The following is a 21,066-nucleotide window of genomic DNA, read 5'->3' as shown; positions in this document are numbered from 1 at the left end:
AGACTCGCTTCCACCCTTGTCTCTTCTGGGTCTGGTTGTTCTTCAAACAGATCGTCATCGGTGACGTCAGTCACTCGATACCCTTCTTCAATGGCGATAATCGCACACCATTGCCTGCCTTCGTCGTCGTATCCTTCGCCCAGTGATACTTTCCCTCGCACTGCTGCCTCATGTATCATTAAGAGAAATACTTGTCCCTCCTCTTCATGCATAGGTATTCTTGGTCTGAATAGAAACTCATCATATGTACTACTGTACATATGTATATAAGATCCTCTTGTAAATGTATATAATGATTCTTTGTTATACCTGCATATCGGATCCCATGTGTAAATGTTTAATGATTCTCTGTTATACCTGCATATCTGTAACCTTTTACAAATTGCGCCCTGATGCCTCCGGGCCTGCTGGTTTGCGCGTTATAAATAAATAAATACAAATATCATGGGTTCTCATAGTTTTATCTGCGGGGCCTGGCAATCCTGCCATAAACACATGCATGCCATATGTGAAGAACTCCGGCTCTAGAGGCACGGCCCTCGTGGCTATGCGTCCTGAGTATGCCCTGATTATTTTGCATATTTTGCACATGTTTGAATAATGCATTCCTGGAGTGGAGCATACTATGCCCTTCTCCGTGAACGAGATTGTCATGTTCAATGTTGATGTTCAATGTTCAATGTTGTCATGTTCAATGTTGTCGTTTAATCATGACCCAAAATGTTTACTGGGTCTGACGTGAATATAACAAAGGTACATTCATTTTGCACTCTCCTACAGAGGACTGGGAGTACATCTTTAAAGGGGACTGTGAGCTCCTGTAAAACTCTTAGTATCTAAGGCCTCGCCGGACAAGGAAAATGTGCCTTCTCGTATGCACGAGCGCGTTGCACCCATGTCAACTAAGAAGGAATAATCTTTACCCCCTATGACGACATTCACCCTTGGTTCCCTGTTAGGGTCTGGTGTCACTGATAGGATAGAGCACATCAGGGTTCCCAGTGAGCTGTCCTAGTTCATATATAGGTTTGGACCGCTATATACTTGTGGATTCTCTCCACTCCCAGGGTTGCCTCCCCTTCCGGAGTTTGTGCCCTGTGAAGTTTGCGGTGGAGCCTGTTGGAATTGCCCTTGTTGCAGGTTCCCCAAGTTAGGGGGTTGAACCCCTTGTTGCGCACCTTGCTTTGTACCTGGTGCTTGCTGCTGCACTGTGTGAGTCTGTGCATCGCTCTGTTGGGAGATTGCAGGCGGATTCACTGTGCCTGCTCCCATTCCTTGGCCATTTTGCCACTCGCCTTGGCTTCTGCACGAGCACGCCAAATGCACTGTCAATCCACACAGCCAACACACTGGCGGTGGTTGAATTATTTGTCCATTTGACATATCTGGACCGCCCATTTGTATGTTTTGAAAGTCTCCTTGATTATTTTGGAAACCTCCCTGATTACTCTGCCATCCTCTTCCTCTGAAACCCCTTCCTCTCAGGTACAATCCTATGTTACCCTGGTTGTTCTGCTGTGGGTTGGCCACCTGTTGTACATTCTGTTCAGCTGTGCTAGTCAGCATGGCTCCTTCAAGAGCATACTTTGATCATTTCTTTTGCACCAGCTTCGCTTCTTCACCTTTTCAAGTTGCTTCCTTTTTCCAATTCTTTTCTTGCAACAATCTACAGTAATGTTCAATAGTCGACTGTATTTCGGCCCAAGGTTTAGCCTCAACTCCTACCAATTTCTTAAGCTGTTTTTGTACAGACTCTGGCAACCCCTGGCATAATGTGAGATAAAATACAGTTATATATTTTGTCCAAGATTCATGCGTTTCGAGCACCCACGCGTCTTGGAAATTCAGGATATAAATCAACAGATCTTCTGACTCCTTCATTTTCAAGTCATTATAGCTCCCATATCGGAAGTGTCTGGGTAAAGCACTCGTAGCACTTTCCATACTGCTGCTCTGCAATTATTAAATGGCGCGCAGTCGTGTGTAGTGCTAGTAATGGTTACACCAGGGTACCCTGACCGTTTCCACACATCGTCTGCTCTCTCACCGAGAATGCCAATCAAGAGACCTTTAATGTCCCCTATAGCTAACGTGACACCCCATGTCATTATTTCGAACTCATGTATCCACTTCCCGGTTCCCGATTTCAGCATTGGAAGCTTGTTTTTCAGGTTTTCCCGATCCATGTGTGACCATGGAATATATTGCGGTCTTGCTCCTCCCTTTTCTAACAGCTGAAATTGGAATGCGCAGCCATCTTTTTCTTTCCCCGCAGCTCTTCTGTCTATCGCTGGGGTAACATTCCCTCAACCCCGTCTGCTTGCCAATGTCCTCAATTTGTCTACATAGGCGGGTGCTGACACCCCCTCCGACCATGGGGTGTTCCTTCATGCCAGTTAGACTGCGTGGCAGACTCTGATGCTCTTGGTGCCGACTCTCTAGCATCTGACCATCGTACCCCTTTGTCCCTTGGGGCCACTTTTCGAACCATCTCCCTTCCTCATTTGTCTCGCACTCTGTCACCTCTCCGGAGTCGGACATTGATTGCTCCCAATTCCCGCAACTCCTTGTGTCATCGTCGTGCTTACTGATTTCTAGCCTATCCAGGGACAGTCTCCTGCTCCCACTACTTTGGGTGATGTCTTCAGTGTCATACAGCTGAGTGCTTTCCAGGCGCTCGTCTTCCCCTTGGGATATTGTTTCTAATCCCATTTCATCATATATTTTATTGATCGTTTCCCCGATGCTTCTGGTGCCAAAGTCATCCTCAATATTCGGCTCACTAGTGCCTGGTACTAAATTGTACGCAGGGAAAAATTCTTCAATGTCTTCCCATTCTGAAACAGGATTCGGCTTTTTAACTCCCCGCTCCAGATATTCGAGATTGCGTGCCCTCTGTCTATGCTTACGTTCAATATCATCATCAAGTTCTTTGCGCTTCCTTGCTTCTTCTCCGACCTTATCTTATTCCTTTCTCCTTTCATTCCTACGTTCATTTGCCCTTCAAACTTCCTCATCTTCTCGTCTCCTCATCCTTTTTTCACATACTCTGAGCTCTTCTTCTAACCTTTTCTGATTCTGTCTGTACTGGTCATAGGCTGGTTTCTGCTTGCGACTGAGCTGCTTTTCTTGCTCCTCGCAATATAGCTGTTCTCGTCTCAGCCTATCTTTCCTTCTTATTCTCTCGTCTCTTAACTCCCTTTCCTTCTCCTTCTCCCTTCTCTGTGCCTCACCAGACTTCTCCCTCGGTCTCACATCATCACTTCCTCTTCCATCGAGTTTCAACAATATCTGTCCTCCCATCCATTTGTCTTTCGCGAATGCTATCTCATCAGTTCTGTCTTCACTTCCTTTCCATTTCTTTCCCTCTCTCCCATTATCGAGAGGTGCACTTGTCTGTGCCTGATCCTTCCGCTCATCATCGAGACTCTCCTGTCCCTCGGGACTTTGGAGGTAATATTCTTATCCTGATCCTTCCCTTATTTTCGTCACTACTGTACGTAGGAAACTCATATGCGGGGTTGTTGTACCCCGTAGCTGCCTTAAGCTCTCTTAATGGGTAAAGTCCCTCTGGCTTACTTCCCTCGGTTTCTGTTTCAGGCGGGGCAGGTGGCACGGTAGGCGTCTCACCCCCCTCCGTGCATATGTTTAATATCCAATCAGCAGGGGGCTCTTCTTCCTTTGACTGTTCGAACATTTACCAGAGTTCTAGAACAGCAAGGCGTTTCTCTAGTTTCTTGCCTGTACACGTGGTATGCAAATAAGTCGTCATGTGTTGTAAAACAGCTTTAGATAAGGACCCATTCTGTAGCCACAGCATGAACAACTTGTGGGCGGTACCCTTAACCCACTCGGTACTGTATTTCCTAAGCTGGGGTGCATGTTTAGGCAGTTGTTTACATAAGTGTGCTTGTGGAGTAATATCTTCCATGCTGTAACGCCCACCTGGTTCCCACGGGGGCGCTGATCTAGTCTGGATTACTGCGGCCTCTTCTAGCGTGATGCGCAGGACCCGGAACACCGATTGGACAGGACCTCCAAATCGTGCTTCCTTGGCCCGTAGGAATATCCTTCTGCAGATGAGAAAGGGGATTAACAGTCTGCAGAATGGTGTGCTACCTCTCCCCTTCCCCCCCTCCGTTCCTCTCTATTCCTCCAAAACCGGTTTAAGCTCACCTTATGGTTTGGAAGGTTGAACTCTCCATCCTGCTTCTGGTGCAGGGGCGCGCGTTCGTCCAGTTACTTCACTGGTTTTCAGAATGGCGCTGGCAAAATCCACTTGACTTTCCCGAGCGATGCGGCGTAAGTATGAAAGTTCAAAGTTCAAATGAGGCCCCCTTTATGCTGTCTTTCTCACCTGTGATCTGTCCTTTATTTCAGGTGCAGAATGAAGGCGATGCGTCGAGGGGTTAACCTGCCGAGGTGAGTAGTAATGAGGGCGATCCCTCTAGATGTCCTTATCATTCCTCTGAAATGTCTCTAGTCCTTTCCCCATAGGGGCCGGGGAACGGTACCAACCAACGGGGCGGCGCCGACCCGAAATGTGGAAGAAAAGCCGGTAAGTATTATGGCTGTTAATCAGGCTTTCCTTGTGTGTGTCCTTCTGCTCACCTTTTGTTTCTTCCTCTCTCCCCTAGGTGCAGAGATGTGGCGTCCGATGCTGACAGCCACGATGGAGCCGGGAGATGTCTCGAGGACAGGACAGGTGAGTGAAGCGTGGCGCTGCAACGAGCAATATGATGCTTTTAAATTGAAGTCTTCCTTCAGGGATGCTGGTGAGAAGATTCCGGATGCAGGTAAGAAGCTTGAAATAATCCTTGGTTTTCACCTTTCTCTTCTCTTCCTTCCAGGTCTTCCAGGTTTAAGACGGGCGTGGCTGTAGTCCAGGAGCAGACACGGTGAGCGTTAAGCTGCAGGAAGCAGAACAACGCGAAGCATGAGCTGCTGTCTGGGCGTGGCTCAAATAGCCTCCAAAGAAGTCCCAGGTATGTATCCTTCCCCAACTAGGTATGTATCCTTCCCTGGCCACGCCCGAGTGAAAAAATAGTCCCTATGAATAAATAGTCCCTTTCAGGTCTCAGGGAGGCCTGAAGCATGCAGCATGGTCTGCATCAGGTAAGTGCACAAAACACCTCCCTTTATGAGCCTGGCGCCTATGGCGCCAGGACTGATGTCCAACATGAGCCTGGCGCCAAAGGCGCCAGGACTGAGTCCAAAGAGTCCCTATAAGGGACCGCTGGGCTTTTACCCGAGGGCATGATGCCTGCTTCTGGGGGTGCTGGGCCTGGCCTGATGCTCCGGGGGTAGGCATCATGACACATGCTTAAACCTGTTTCTAACAATACTTCCATACAACTTCACCACTCCTTATAATATGAGCAAGCACCAATACCGCAAGCTCCAATCCAATCTTTCCCGTCAAAATTTTATATCACCAATTTATTCAAGCACATCAATTCATGCGCGATTCTCTCTCAATTATAGAATCACGTAAAATCCATTGATCACTTTCAAACAACAAGCAGACACATTTTCTTACCTGTGACAAATCAACAAAACATGTATGACAAACATTGAACAGACTAGACAGACACCAGCTGAACACAGATATCTCTGACTCCTAATCAATACCCAGACATGGAGTTTAAACAAACTCCTTTTACAACGTCTTTAATCGTCGTAGTAGCCTAGTCTTTACCTATTATGTGGGAATATGAGTTCACGTTTCTTCTGACCGCTATATTAAAGCGCAGGAACAAGGCGTATCCTCTCTCTTCTCGAGTGTCTACCCCGGTATCCTCTCTCTATCTCAGGTGTTCACCCCGGTAACCTCTCTCTTCATCTCAGGTGTCCACCCCGGTATTCACTATTGCCTGAAGACATTTGCCAAAGCATCAATTTTTTGTTTCACTCACATCGTTCCTCTCTGGACCCTCGGGATCACTGCCTCCGTTACCGCCTTTTTTGGTCTTTCGTCTGATCCACTGTCCGTAGGAATGGAAGGGTTTATGTTTGTAAAACGGGTGCCTTCAACCCACTGCAGTTTTTTGACAAGTTTAAGCTGTCATTGTCCACGGGAAGCTTCACAGTCTACTCGGCCAAAATGGCGAAGGACTCGTGATATTGCCGAAGACCTAGAGTTACTTTGTGTCTACAGTCAATGGGTGTCTTATCAATAATCAATATTCAATAGTTGATGGTCAAAACCATCCTCTGCTATCAAGTGTACAAGAGGGCGGAGCGACCTCTGACGGGCCCGTGGGATCAGAGTTCACCCTCCAGTACCTTAAAACGAGATAGCTGCACCTTGAGGAGGATGGGGTGCAGGATTCTCGTACTCCAACACCAATCAATAAGAACAAGTCAATGGTTTGGCAAAGGGAAGTCTGTTTAATGACAAGTACAAAAAAACAGGGAAACAAATGGAAATTATCAATGATGCGATTGCCTGTCTCGCTTCAACTCCCCAATTATTCATTCAGAAAGAAATATTTATAGCAGATTTTTGTCATCTTTGACGTGTTACACTCATAAATTTGTCATGCAATTCTATTGGTCGGAAAAGGTAACTTAAGTATAGGTGCTATATCTGTATGTGGTAACAGAGTGTGGGGATTGGATAACTCTTATCGGGTAGACGTCTACGTCCATCCTTCTACATCACTCGTGATAGATGTCACTAAAAGTAGGACATCTCATTTGTTCTACTAGCTGTAGGACCCTAGATTATGTGTTCCATTGTGATTGGGTGGGTTACACACTTAGACATAAATCTCCACTTTAATTAGCAGCATGCAGAATAGACACCCAGATGCGTTGTGACCCAAGATTCACCCTGCCTCCCTTCCATCAATCAGCACTTTTGGGCTATGTGTCAATTAGTTGTCAGAGGATGGCCTCGAAACTGTAGCTTCTTATCAGGAGAAGTTATAGCATCCTCTGGGTTTGGATGACACCAGACGTGGGTACCTCTCTGTGCTTGGCTGGTCACGTGTCTGTTCACTGTGAATCTGCTTCATTTCCCCTCTATTTGTGTATTTGATTCTTCCTTCAGCCTTGCCACCTGGCTGGGGCCTCCTTATCTCGACCTTCACTGGCTGGCTGCTATGCTCTTAAGTTTCGTTTCTACGGATTTGCCGCTCTCTTCCCTTCCTGGAGTTGACATCGATTTTCCAGGCATGAGCTGCTTCTTACTGCGTTTCGATTCCGCTCTTTCGTCTGGCTTTGTGCTGGTATATGAATCCTGGCTTGTTTATCCTCCACCATGCAGGGCTTAATTCTGATTTTATAAAATGGAGTCGCACTTGTATAATGTGCTTCTTGACGTAGATATATATATAATTGGCGCTTGCCGCTCTATCCTTCTACTAAGCATTGCAAGCAGTCCCGTTTCCTTAGCTTCTTGCGTTCCAAGCCTTTTTACAGGCGTTTAGCTAGTTGCATATTTTCGTCGTCCTTTCATGGTTACGTTCTTTGTGTTGCAACATCGTTTCAATATTGTCTCTTCTTTTATGTCCATTACATCCTTATTCATATCATGTCATCGTTGTATCATCTTTGGATTGTCATTTTGTTCATCGTCTTTCCGGGCCATTGTGTCGTCACCATTTGCCTTCAATTAGGGCCCTTTGGGTCTCTTCAGGGACAGTTTGTAAGTAATCTTCATTTCACGTCAGCTGCTGGTACGGCTGTCTCAATGGGTAGCGTGCAGCCCATGGTTGTATGGTTAATGGCGCTTCAATAGGCATTGCTCTTCTGATGGGTACTGGGTAGAGCCCCCGAGTGGCTCTCTGTTGGTTTATTTGTTCCTCGTACGTCACATATCTTGGCGAGTATGTTCCTTGTACCTCAAAATGGGTGGCTGGAGTGCAGCCCATATCTGGGACCTCCTCTACAGTATTCAAAGGGTTTTAACACAAAAACAAAAAACTACGGGAGGTTTGGAATATAACACAGACTATTGGCTAATAAAATAGGTGCTGCTGAAAGTAGTCTGGTGCTTTTCGACCAGCCCCCTTTTTACGTATATTTGATGTACAGAAGTTTGATATATGGGAGAATAAAGTGACTTACAAACAGCAAGCGTGCAACCAAATGGTAAAACTAAATGAAACGCAACTAATCAGTGCTCTTCCCACTCTTATTCTATCCAATTGTAGATAGGTGGCACATCGGCACAGCCCAAGGAGAGCTTTTTGTAGTTAAGGACACCAAGACACTCTCATTCCTCCTTTTTTGACATCCCTGTCCACCGTCTAGGACAGATGTACTACTGTTCCATGTCTTTTTGTATGTTGAGTGTGTTTCACCAGATAAATATCATGTGCGTTTGCCCTCTGTGTCAAATATCCTTGCCTTGGCATACCCTGTCTTCAGCAAAAATAGCCACCCCCCTACCCCATATATTATCTGTCGTATCCATTGCTAGAGTCTAAAGTAGATGATGAACAACCCGTGACTGCTTATCCAGTTCCAGAGTATTGCTCTCCCGACCTTCTGGCACCGCTGGTGGGCATTTTGTGCGTCATTAGCCTCATTCCTTGGCCACTTCTTAATCTTCACAGATTTATGAGGCTCTACCTCCAAATGTACTATAGGAACTTTTTCCTAGAAGACACTTGTACACTGAAGTAACTCTGTCCTGCCAAGACTGGTCCTGTTCGAGGGTCTATGTGTTTTTATAGACCTCTTTAAATATGTGCACTTTTCCGTGGGCTTTTGGTCGTTATTAATTCAACCCATATTTAGACCACACACCCACCCCCCTCTCCCTAAGTGCACATGTATTTAATTGGTCGATTTTGACAAAAAGTGCACACTTTATGAAAACACGTTTTACACAATTGCAATAATAGTCCCTCTTGGTCTCTTGTGAACTTGCTTTCCTGAACCAAAAATCATTTTACATACCAGTTACTGTGGCTTCTTTTTCAGGAAGGACTTTGAATCTAAAAAGGTACTGTTATTAAAAAATGGACACTTGCTACACTGTGACCACTCGGTTTTTCAAAGATTTACATACCTGCTAATCTATTGTTTTTCTCCTTGCTTTTCTTAAATATAAAGATTCCATTTTGCATATAAATATATTGTGTGGAACTTCTCTCATTTGGTATCATACGAAAAGTGTGTACTGCCCCTATGAACCACCCTACGCCACCTCCTTTGAGTTGGACCTGGGCTGCACATCCCAGACCATGACTTGGAGATCCTGGCGAGCTTAAGCGAATCACTAGTACTACCCGTACCAGGACGATATACCCGAGGACCCTTTAAAGAGAACTCCAACACAGGAGAAATAAAAACATCTGTTGCCTTTACAAGCTGCTTCCTAAGGTGCTGTTTGCTAGCAGGAGACGCCCTTTTGTTCCTGCCCTCTTCTTTTGGGCAAGGCTACATTAACCAGGTAAACGCGCTTAAGTGCGTGCTTCACAAGCTGCTTCCTAAGGTGCTGTTTGCTAGCAGGAGACGCCATCTCGAGACGCTCGATATTTCTGCCTTTGGAATCCTGTGGGTTGGTCCCCTTTTGTTCATGTCATCTTCTTTTGGGAAAGGCCACATTACCCAGGTAAACACGCTTAAGTGTGTGCTTCACAAGCTGCTTCCTAAGGTGCTGTTTGCTGGCAGGAGACGCCGGCTCAATATTTCTGCCTTTGGAATCCTGTGGTACGAAAAACAATCGCATAGACTGACAGTATGCTGCAGAACTTTGAGGACTCTGTGGACTCTATGTTAGCACTAAGTTCTATATTAGCTTTCTGCTAATACATTGTCTTTTGCTTCATTACAGGATTGGTTCCCTGTGTTCCCCCCCCTCTTTTTTTGGGCAAGACTACATTACCCAGGTGAACGTGTTTCAGCGCATGCTTCACAAGCTGCTTCCTAAGGTGCTGTTTGCTGTTCGCTGCTCGCGCACAGCCCCAGTACAGCACAGTTACTGCAATAGGGACAAGCTTTAGATACGTTGTCCTGAATATTGGAGTGATCATAGCATTCCACATAAAGTGAGTTGTTATGTGAGGTTTTTCTGCTGGTTTCTGATGCTTTGCTAACGTGAATTAGCATGCACATTTTTCTGTAAGTCACCATTTTCAGGATCTGTTTGCCGCTGGTTCACTTCGCCGTTGCGCAGCGGTAAAGCTGCAAAACTATACTTGTGCGAAGGATAGCAACTTATAATTATATCTACAATCCTTGTGGGAAATAAATGCAATTTGGTCCTTATACTCTTAAGACCAACATGCCTGTGCGAGCAGGCTCTGTGGCGCTTTGTTCAAAATGAAAACAAATGGAAAAGTACTCTGCAAAAGTATGTTGTTGCACGAACACAAAGAATTGCGAGTGTCCAAGTAAACAACGCCCCTTTTACTAGAGCTACTAAACAAGCTATACACAGAGACATCAGATATTTCTGTTGTGATTCTGGCGTTACAGCGATAATTCCTAGACTTAATCTATCAATGTCTGTACACGATCAGCCGACCACAAATGCACCCTTTATGTCTGATACTACCCTGATAAAAGGCTGTGAAATTCCACCTTTAAAAAAAAAAAAAAAGAAGTACAGGTCTGCCAAGGCGCTGGATATTATTGTAGGCTCCTCTACGCAAGACCTATGTTAAGAAACCAGGGCTTTGGGATCTGTTGCCCCTTTGTCAGCCAAATCTGAAACTGCCACATTACCCGCCAATGAGCATTTAGCTTCACAGCCAATAGTCTCTGAACCAGCAGAAATAGATCTTAAATCCAACCTACAGCGAACTCCCTCTGAAGGAACTGTAATAGATTTAGATTCCAATTATTAATTTTTCCTAGCTGATGAAGAAAAGGACAATTCTTTGCATTTCCCGGTGGTTTACAACAATCAAACTGAGAACAAATCCATTTTAGCATCATCTTATACTGCGCCAACACCGAGGATAATTCACCATTGCTCTCCTCGTGCTCACACACCAATTGCTAACATTTCTTCTACTTTTCTGATAGAGACCACTCTACATGCAATGAATTTAGCTATCTCATCATTATTTAAATTATTCGAAAAGCTGGATATCAACTTAAAGACCCAAGCCACACAGATTGACAAACTTGCGAAATGGAAAATAAAGCTATCCGATTTTTATATAACTCAATCCAAAGTGGAATGTTGCTGTTGGTAGAACCCCTTCCGTCCAACTACCACCTAATGCTGTAGCATCTAAAAGCAATGTTGGCACTGCTTCACCTTGTTTTGAGCGGACAATTTATGATGCCTTTTCTGAATCACATCTAGAGATGGAGACTGATCTGACAGCACAAACAGTGAACAATGTAAAAGACGGCGTTTGTAACTGCTCAAACAAATCTGCAAAAACAAGTGTATACACTATTCACTACTCGTGAACAAAACAAAATGGTTAAGAAAAGAAAACTGAATGTTCATTGCAAAAGAAAAAAACTAAAAACTCTAAAATGCCTCCAACCACTACGCACATTGCAACAAAGCATTTCTTTAAAGCGTTAAATCTCCCTAGAAAGAATACAACTTTCAAGTTGGCATCTGATGCGGTGCAGAAAAAATACCTCTTAACTGCTCAAACCAAAAGAGACCAACAAAAATTAAGTACTAAAGAGGTTATTTCTTAGGCTCCACTTAATGCGTTGATTGAAGCTGCCTCAGAAATACAAAATGTAGACCCGAAAACATGAGCGCGTACGGTAGGGTTCCCAACAATAAATCTGTGTAATGAGGCTGCACTACCACTAAATGATCATCAAGATCTTGAACAAAGATGCTGTGAAATTCGTTAACAGGTTGATAGCTTTATGGCTTCCCAGATGATTCAGCCTACTTTGAAAAGAAGGAACCCCACAACAGATTCAACTGATTATTCTATTTCTACTAACAAACTGGATCATAAACAAGTTACTGTTACTTCTCTAGCAGACTTTGGAAATAACCAAACACAAAAAAGTATGACAACCAATTTTGATTCATTGTACGATATTAAAAAGCAAAGAAAAGTGATGTCCCTGGTAAATCTACCAGTGGCTCAACCTCCAATGCAGGATTGAATATGCCTAGCAGTTGAACAATATATGACCAATCGGCATACTATAATGCAGACATAGAAACTGCATAATGATGAGCTTAAAAGTGCACGTCATGACATATTGGAAATTCCTCATAATAAACATCAGCCTTTAGCCCTAACAGATCATATGAAAATATCTATAGGGGAACCTAATGACTCTCGTATGAGAGATACAAATAAGTGTAACCACTTACAATCTGTACCTCAGAAGGGAGGTAAAAGAAACAACCACTATTCCTTAATCATTAGATGCAGGGGGATCCCCTATTCAAAATATGACCTCAATAGAAGTAGCATTGTCGCAAACTTGGTGGAGATTCCGTCTCTAGAAGATATAGGATCTATTGATATTGACTAGATTGAATTTGTCAACAACAATGACTTAACTACTTCAAGAATTTTGCTATGTTCTAGAGTAGTTCTAAATGCCATATGGCTAGCTAAAACAGTTGTTCAATTTAGGGTTTGAATTATTACAAGATGAAACGGCCTTAACAAATTTCTATACTCCTAACCCCACAAGAATTGAGAGTTATGATGCAAGACATGTGACGAATATTAGACCTAAAGTAACTTTCACCAAACCTCAAACTACTCGTCTGTCTCTGTGGTAGCTCCCAAGTATAACTAGAGGTACAGGCTGTCACCAGTTATATTTCTCTGGTGAGTTGGAACACCAGAGGTTTTTCACATTTAATAAAGAATTCAACAAATTCTCTAGAACAGGATACATGGTTAGAGCATATTCTGAAACCCTTCTATCCGTTCCCAAAAAGGCCAACCCATGTCAGGCCTTTTGATTGCTTTAAAAATGAGTGCTGGAGTCACTCTGGAATCTAATTCTGTTCCGAATCCATTCATGCAACTAGTCAAAATCAAAATGAAGGAAGTCAGATTATCCATACTTAATATCTACTGGAATCCGGTTGCAATTTCAGTAGACCAGTATTTTAAAAATGTGGACTCGCTTTGGAATTTGATTATTATGGCGCCCTCTCATTCACACATTGTAATAGCTGGTGATATTAATTTACATTGTCTAGATAATCCCATCAACCAGGCTGACATCAGACTGATGCGATGGAATAGATTTACAAGGAATATGATTATGACAAATGGTGCCTTGCAGGATGACATCCCTCCACAATACACATGAAAAAGAGGACTGGGCCATGCTATTATTGATTACATCTACGTAAACAGAGAATTGTTCCCAAATATGATCCAATTTTAAGTAATCTCTACTAATGAGAGTGACCACGAGATTTTAAATTTAAAAATGAACAATGACTACTAAACCCTGGTGTAAAAATAACAAGTACAGGGAACTGTAGTTGTGAACAATGGCCGAAACAGATTTCATTGGTCTGAAGGTAATTTAATAAAATCTGGCTCTATATTAAAAAATTCATTTTTAAGAACGTAAGAAAAAATATAGAACCTTACATATATTTGATCATAGTGTAAAGAAAAGAAAATTTCTTATAGACAAGAGAAGAAAATAGCTTTATCCTTACCCGAGGACCTAAGATGGCCAGCATTGAAATTGGTCAAAACCAGATACGAAAACTGGATACGGGCATACAAATCCACTTTATATCAAAAGGACGGAGAATGTATGTTAAATGCAATATATAGTAAAAATTCTTCTCAAACATGAACCTTAAATAATAGTGTTATCTCTGATTCCCAGAATTCGTTGCAAATCAATGTTGTGTCTGAAAGCCAACAGGTAGCACATTTTTCTAAATTGTATGCTAATCCTGAGCCCTCTGTACAGCGTACTTATAATACATATTTTTTTATAAAATTCAATGAAGAGGCTATACTACATCATATAAATAAATCTAGCCGATCTCGGGCACCTCGCCCCGACGGCTTATCAAATATGATGTTCAAACAATTTCCTAAATTGTGGGCATCAATTCTTTATAATCTATTCTTGCAGATCTTGATCAATCAAATTACCCAAATCTTGGCGACATTCCAACATTGTTCCAGTGTTCAAGAAGGGCGATAGACAAAATCTGTCTAATTATCGACCAATCGCCCTTCTTGACACGCCTGGAAACATTTTTGCTTGGATTATTTTAAGAAATTTACAGGAATGGATACGATTTTCCAAGAATCAGGACCCTTTTCAAACAAATTTTGTGGCTGGTAACTACCGCGATTAACATCACAACGATTAATGCAATCAAATCTCTCTGCCAAAATCGTAAACAACCAATATATTTGGCCTTCGTTGACTTCAGGGTGGCTTTCGACTCCATTGATAGATCGTTGCTATTCAGCAAATTAAAAAAACTTGATTGCCCACCCTCGATAGTCAAATTGATTGATCTCTTATATTCAGATGCATCATTGCAAGTTAGATTAACCCTTGATGGTCAAATGACATCCATTTTTTCAGCATTCCGAGGTCTAAAGCAGGGGTGCATACTCGCATCTACTCTATTTAATCAATGTATACTGGATATTGGAGAAAGCTTTAGCAACACAAATTCTGATGCTCCAAAAATGGACTCTCAGCAAATCCTGTGGCTACTCTATGCTGATGATCTCATTCTTTTATCCAAAACTCAAGGAGGTCTCCAGAGATTAATTGAAGGGCTTAGCCTATATGTACAAGAAAATCATATGACAATCAACCTAGAGAAAACACAGGTAATGGAGTGTATCAAATCAAAATGTCATCAGCAAAAATCATTTGTTTGGACATTCCAAAAAACCATTATATTGACCACTCCTTATTATAAATACCTAGGTGTTAACATCAATGATCGGGCAAATGATGACTTGTATGTGATTGATATAAGGAGTACGTTGTTATCTGTTTCTTCACAGGCAAAAGCACGCGTATATAAATTTGGCAAATGTACATGCTGTCCAGTGTTGACTTGCTTTATCCAAAAAGCGGTGCCCATTATCATTTCCGGCGCTGAAACAAAATGGCCACGAGAGAGACTGGTCTGGGACAGGATCGAGGGAAAATGACGGCGTTCAACCTTTAATCTGATCCGATTTGAGTTGGGTGCTCTCTACCCATTTGTTGTTTATTCCTGGAAATTATGTTTACTACTCAGAAAATGCATATTAGCAGTGCATTTTCATGATCTTTCTCACATTTTAGCTATATGCTTGTTGCAATCAACTCACCTTTTTCCAACAAAATGGAGAAATGTCACTTTAAATCTATTAGCTGATGCTGATAGATCTATGGATCTGCTAATGACTAATCCATGCCGAGCTCAATTGAAACTTTACCAACTAGATTGGATTATGACTCAAGATCAATGCAACTGCTATAAAGATTTCAATTTACACTCTTTGACCATAAAAATTTAAGAATCATGGCTGCGTATTTGAATAAATATCCATCTCCTAACTTTAGGAATTTGTATATGAGAATCAGGTTAAATCTATGGCATACAAACGACATCCTTGTCGGACGTGGTCTGCTTGATATGCAGGATAATATATAGACAACTAATTTATATTGTAAAAAAATGTAATGTCTTATTTTTTGGCATTTCAAATTGAAAGGTTGATTTATCACCCTAAAAATAGAACAAGTTTTAAAAAAACATCTGTCGCCTTTGCCTGGCGTTGAACAAACAAATCTGTAAGCCACCAGTTTATGTGGAGAACCGATGAGCATTATGGAATTCTTTCAGTTTCTCTTTATCTTGGCAGGTTTTCACACATGTGTGTTCATGGCACTCGCATATTAGTCTGCTTTATAAAAGACTTTGCGGCTTAGGAGACTTCCATCTACTGATCCAACATTCTTCTGCAAGCCCATTGCTCACTGAACTCGTATAAAAGGCTGACCTCAATGCTGCCCCTGAAGAATAATGCAGCCTGGTGCAGCACCCCACCCCTGGAAATGTGGTCTAAGCAGCCAGCCAGAATCCTCTTGAAAGGGATGTAAAGGTTTGTTGCTGTATACCGAGGGGCACATGCTGCCCTCAACTACTGTCATGACAACCATACCTACCTTTACCTACCTTCCCCCGATGGCCAAAGGAGACCAGCCTAACAGAAAAACAGCAGTTTCCATCAGTTAGGACTGTGACGAGGCTGCAACGCTTATGTTCCACTGGCTCGGTGGGATCCCAGGATATGCATTTCAAACCCGCTCTCCCCTCCCAGCTTATGATGAAGACTGCATCAGAACTGCTGGGCTTTAGGTGCGCATCATAGTAGCATTACATATTTGTATTGTGCTTTATTTACGATTTCCACTGCTTTTAACAGCTGTAATAAAGTTATATTCCAATCAGAGCTCAAAATATATGTGGTCAAGTGCATACACCTCAGATTGGACTCAAATCCCGGATTCACTACTACACTGAGGCGTGTAATACTTGGCAAATCCTTTTAATTGTTGTGCTTCCTCCATTTAGAAGTAATTCAATTCATATTGTCAGCTATTAGAAAAATGCTTAACTCATGGCATCGCACTATATATTATAATAATCATCACCAATTGTGTTTGCAGGCCATGAGACTGGATTCTTTGCTGTCCAAAACGTTCATATTATGTGCACTTCAGAAGCATTAATTGAAAGCTTTTGATACAGGGCAGCAAAGAGAAATGGCAATTGTTCCAGTGCTCCAGTTTATGAGGGAAATTACCCAGACTTTCCTGGAAATTCTGAAGAGCATGGTAAACAGTAAACAGACACGGAGGGGTGGGGGTTCGGTGGAGCTGCACTGTGCAGGGCAACTGGAGGAGCGTGCAGCACAGGCGAGAGGTTCCTGGAGGTAAGGTCCATATGTCCATATAGCAGTATTCAAAACAGCACCTACTGGTCTCCACATCAACCAGGCAAAGAAAAGGCAGGTAGGTACAAGTAATGGGGGGTCCAAGGGAGTGATGTGGACTATGCGATCGTTACATGTTGTAGACTGTTACTGCCAGATGCATCCCTGGAGAGATGTGTTTGCCAAACTCCTTGTTGGTGTCATGGCACTGCTCCCCTACCCACCACTGCCTTGCCAAATCAGCCACCCACAAAAGCCTTCCCATCTAATGCCTGCATAGTCACACAACTACCTACCTACCCAATGCCAGCCTATTCACCATTCTAGCCCATCAAATCTAATGATTACCCACACTGCCCCATGTCTACCTGTCCATCTGTCACACAACTACGTACCTACCCAATGCCAACCTATTCACCATTCTAGCCCATCAAATCTAATGCTTACCCACGCTGCCCCATGTCTGCCTGTCCATCAACCATAGCCCATGCAGGCCCAAGCACTCATTCTAACCCACAACTGCCTGAATCAAATCCCAAAACTGGCTACCAAACCCTATGTCGGCCAAGCTATCTACCAACCGAACTCCATGCCAGCCCATCCACCAACCTAGCACCTGCCTACACAACCCTAAACACAGACCCACCCAACCCACACTAACCTCAATGCTAGATCACCAGACCATAGACTATAAACCCACCCTTCCCCCACAGCTGCCTACCTAGCCACCCACGTGCCATAACAGCTACCTACTAATCTTCCAACCCCCCCACACCTAAAGTACTGCACATCAGCCTGCCCACACACCTAGCTGTAATCTTGCCTATGAACGTACAATTAACTGTAAGCGAGAAAAATATTGTCTTTCTCAGTGTTTGCTTTAAAAATAAATATATATAAACAAAAAACCTCAGCAGGCCCTTGTATTCCTCTCTTGTGAACTTTAAGCTCTGAGCGCCCATGCTGCTCCTGTCACCACTGTCAGGTGAGTTTTCGTTTGTGGTCACATTCAGTTCTTTGGCATTGACAACTCCGAACACTGGAAGCAGAAGCAATGAACATGAAAGATGAGAATATAAAAGACTTGAAGATTATGAACCTTCAAATTGAAAGCAGCCCAAAAGCAAGCAGCACCAGCTCCTCCGTAGTGCAAACGTGCGCAATCACCGGCTGCTTCTGCCTGCCCTCTGAGTTCCCAGGTAAGTTGATCCTCTTCAAAAGTTTGAATAGAACTGGCACCTTATCTAGATCTCGTTTAATCATCGAGAAACTTTTAAAAACACGTCTCGAACCGAGAAAACAACATGTCAGAAAAGAAAACTTTTTGTAGGAACTTTTTTAATTAGTAATATATTTGAAATGTACCCTGCTATGCTTGTGGTCTGGGCTGAGTCAGCGGTTAACAGCAAAAGATTAGTTTTAGCTATTAGGATACTCTAAAACTATAGCATAAGAGTACAGAGAAATGTCATATGAGGAGGGACACAATGCTTGTAGGTGTTTGGTTATTTACTCACCCATTGACTGCACATGGCCATTCTAATCCCTATGGCTTATTCCCATCCACTTCCTGCCCCGCCCAAAATGAATCCTCCGGGGATCTTTTTGAGATGGCTTTATCTAGCGTTACCATCAAACTTTGTGCTCGAAGTGTCTGCCAGTGCTGTTTCAAAGCAGTCAGAGTTGATAACTTAATTGGAGTGGTAAACACACTACTGGGGTAATAAAAATGTCTTAACCAGGTCGGCCAACAGAAGCATGAATTATAAGCCCTATGCATGTCCTTTTAAAAACAAGCATTGGAAAAGCCAACAGCTTTGACTTGTGTATAGGTATTAGGCATTTTCAAGGCATGGCTATTATATGCCCAGATACTAGCCCGATTTTGCTGATGCTACGGCCAGTTACCACTACGGCAGTGCCTGCCAAATGCCTTTCCAATGCCTACACAAAAGCCAGAACTGTTGGTATTGTCAATGCTTATTTCAGTTTTTACTGGTGTTCTAGATCAAAAAACATCTTCCTCTTGTCATCCGTGTACTGTTGGCTTGTTCGTGGTATTTTGTTTTCCATTTCCTCCTTTCTCTTTTGTTAGTCCCCCCGAATCGTGACACCTTATGTGTTTGGTATCTTTATACCCTTTTCTGAATTCTACACTATCATGATTCGAATTTCTTCTGTAAAGACACAACCTTTAGATTGGTTTTCCAAAGTTGCCTTGAATCTCTGTATATTGCTACCGGACCTGTAGTATTTAGTTGATTAATTCCAGTGATATATATATTTTTTTTAAAAACATCACGTGTTAATTCCGCCATTGTGGTAATAAAATGTACATTCATACCTCTTCAGTTTTCCGCCGCAGCACAGCTTCTTGTTGCCTTTTCTGAGCTTCCAAAAGTCTCATTTGATGCTGTGAAAAAGAACGTTCAAATAAAATAAACATGCATTGTTGAAGCCAATAGGTCTCGTCTATAGACCGTATTCAATTCCACTTGCAGCCTCATATGCCAATCAAAGCCCTAATAAATCGCATATACATAGAGAGCTCACGCTGTCCCACTTCAGGTCTTAGTCGCTCACCAAGTGCTGTTTTTCCTATGCATCTTGATACGTGTAGATTTGATCGTACTCATTAAAATTACAGTCTACAAATGTATAGTACTTACTTGCACAATGTTGCCGTTTTGTGACGCTGTAAATAGCAAACAGTGCAGCTGCGATTCTAACATTTGAATTTCGGGTCACAAACAAGTCTCAGCAGAGAAAACGTAACTCACTGAGCTCTCTCACATCCGTATTATCCCTCCAAAACGCTCGAATGTGCTCACAAATCATCTTGACGTTTTATTCAAATGAACCTATAAAACCTCCCTGCGGTTTCCTCCAAATGCCATTTTTTTATTTTGATTAAATGTTTATTGGTTGAACTTATTCACAAAACAATAGAAAATAAGCCATTTTAAACACTTATATTAATCACATCCGGTCATCAGACATCAAATCAATAAAAATATAAAAAGATGATGTTTGGTTTCCACCTTCCACCCCTTATCCCATCTTCAGTTAAAAGCAAAGCGATAATGTCTTCCATAACCTTTTAACTCATCTACATTATTTCTTACAGTTTGCAGAACTAAACCCCAAAAATGGTCTTAATGGTTCTTAGTGGTCCCCAAGTCAAAGCACCCCAGTACCAGCAGGTACAACTCTATCCTATTTATTGAGGCAGAATTTGCCTGCAAGATCTGGCTTTGATGAGATGTAGCACTTCCAGGCATAAACCTGTTCCCTCCTCTATCAGCATCCACTCCCCCCATTGTAGGTCTAAGGCTGTGGGCCTATTCTCTTGGTGTCCCTTTAGATATTTTGAGTGCAAGCTCGTCAGGCAAACCACCGTGTCTGCAAAATAAGGCCTCATGTGAAATTAGTTTACTTTCTAATTCCACCTCTCTTGTGTCTGGGATATTAATCTAGTCCTCAACAGCAGATCTCTATAATGTGAGGAAGGTAATTTTAATAGGTATTTTGGGGGCTGGTTCATTATTCTTGCTAATGGCCATTTTTTCTATCAGAGGGTTTCTTCATTTCACTAACATTCTCAACAAAAGTTGCTGGAATTCCCCGAGTCTCTCAGATTGTTCATTTCAAATCTCCCGGATATGTTCTACAAATCACATTGCTGTGTGCATATTGTTACCTGCTGCTGCATGACCTACTTGGAGGGAAACAACTTGCTGTAATGCTGCAGAGAAGATGCACGAGCAGGGAAGAGGCGGGTAAGGGGATTTGCGGAGTGCAGGTGCCTGATAATAGTGTGTGGGCAGCTGGGCAGTGCGGGAGGAGGGGAGAGGGGGGAGGGGGAGCAAGTAGGAAAATAAAGGAGAGAACTCAGGACTTTAGCCAAAACACTATGGCACAGGATACATTCCGCCTACCAGCAACGACATTGAAATGATTAACAGCCATCAAAACCATACAAGAGGACAACAATTGGGCTCACAATATAAAATAGGAGGGAGAGAGAGAGAGAGAGAGAGGAAGAGAGAGAGAGAGGAAGAGGAAGAGAGAGAGAGAGGAAGAGGAAGAGAGAGAGAGAGGAAGAGGAAGAGAGAGAGAGAGAGAGAGAGAGAGAGAGAGACTTTGACGAGCTTCATTAGCAAACTTTTAAAGCAGCAACCACCAAGCTGAAGCACACAAAACAAACAAAACGGCCTGGGAG

At 42.8% G+C, this 21,066-nt stretch overlaps 1 protein-coding gene across 8 annotated transcripts in view; it reads right to left on the bottom strand.

Moving 5' to 3' along the window:
- Positions 1–21,066, bottom strand: part of KIF21A (kinesin family member 21A) — a 2,335,619-nt gene that overhangs the window by 1,160,691 nt on the left and 1,153,862 nt on the right. For all 8 annotated transcript variants that reach the window (XM_069629214.1, XM_069629217.1, XM_069629219.1 and 5 more), the window contains one exon: positions 19,189–19,257. In XM_069629214.1, coding sequence (XP_069485315.1) covers positions 19,189–19,257 — 69 coding nt within the window. The remainder of the gene's footprint in view (positions 1–19,188; positions 19,258–21,066) is intronic.

This window comes from Ambystoma mexicanum, chromosome 12 (assembly GCF_040938575.1).
Source record: "Ambystoma mexicanum isolate Mex_15411 chromosome 12, UKY_AmexF1_1, whole genome shotgun sequence".
In the NCBI taxonomy this organism is placed as follows: domain Eukaryota; kingdom Metazoa; phylum Chordata; class Amphibia; order Caudata; family Ambystomatidae; genus Ambystoma; species Ambystoma mexicanum.
Note: the sequence above shows the minus strand (reverse complement) of the source record. Positions and strands in the feature narration are given on the sequence as shown.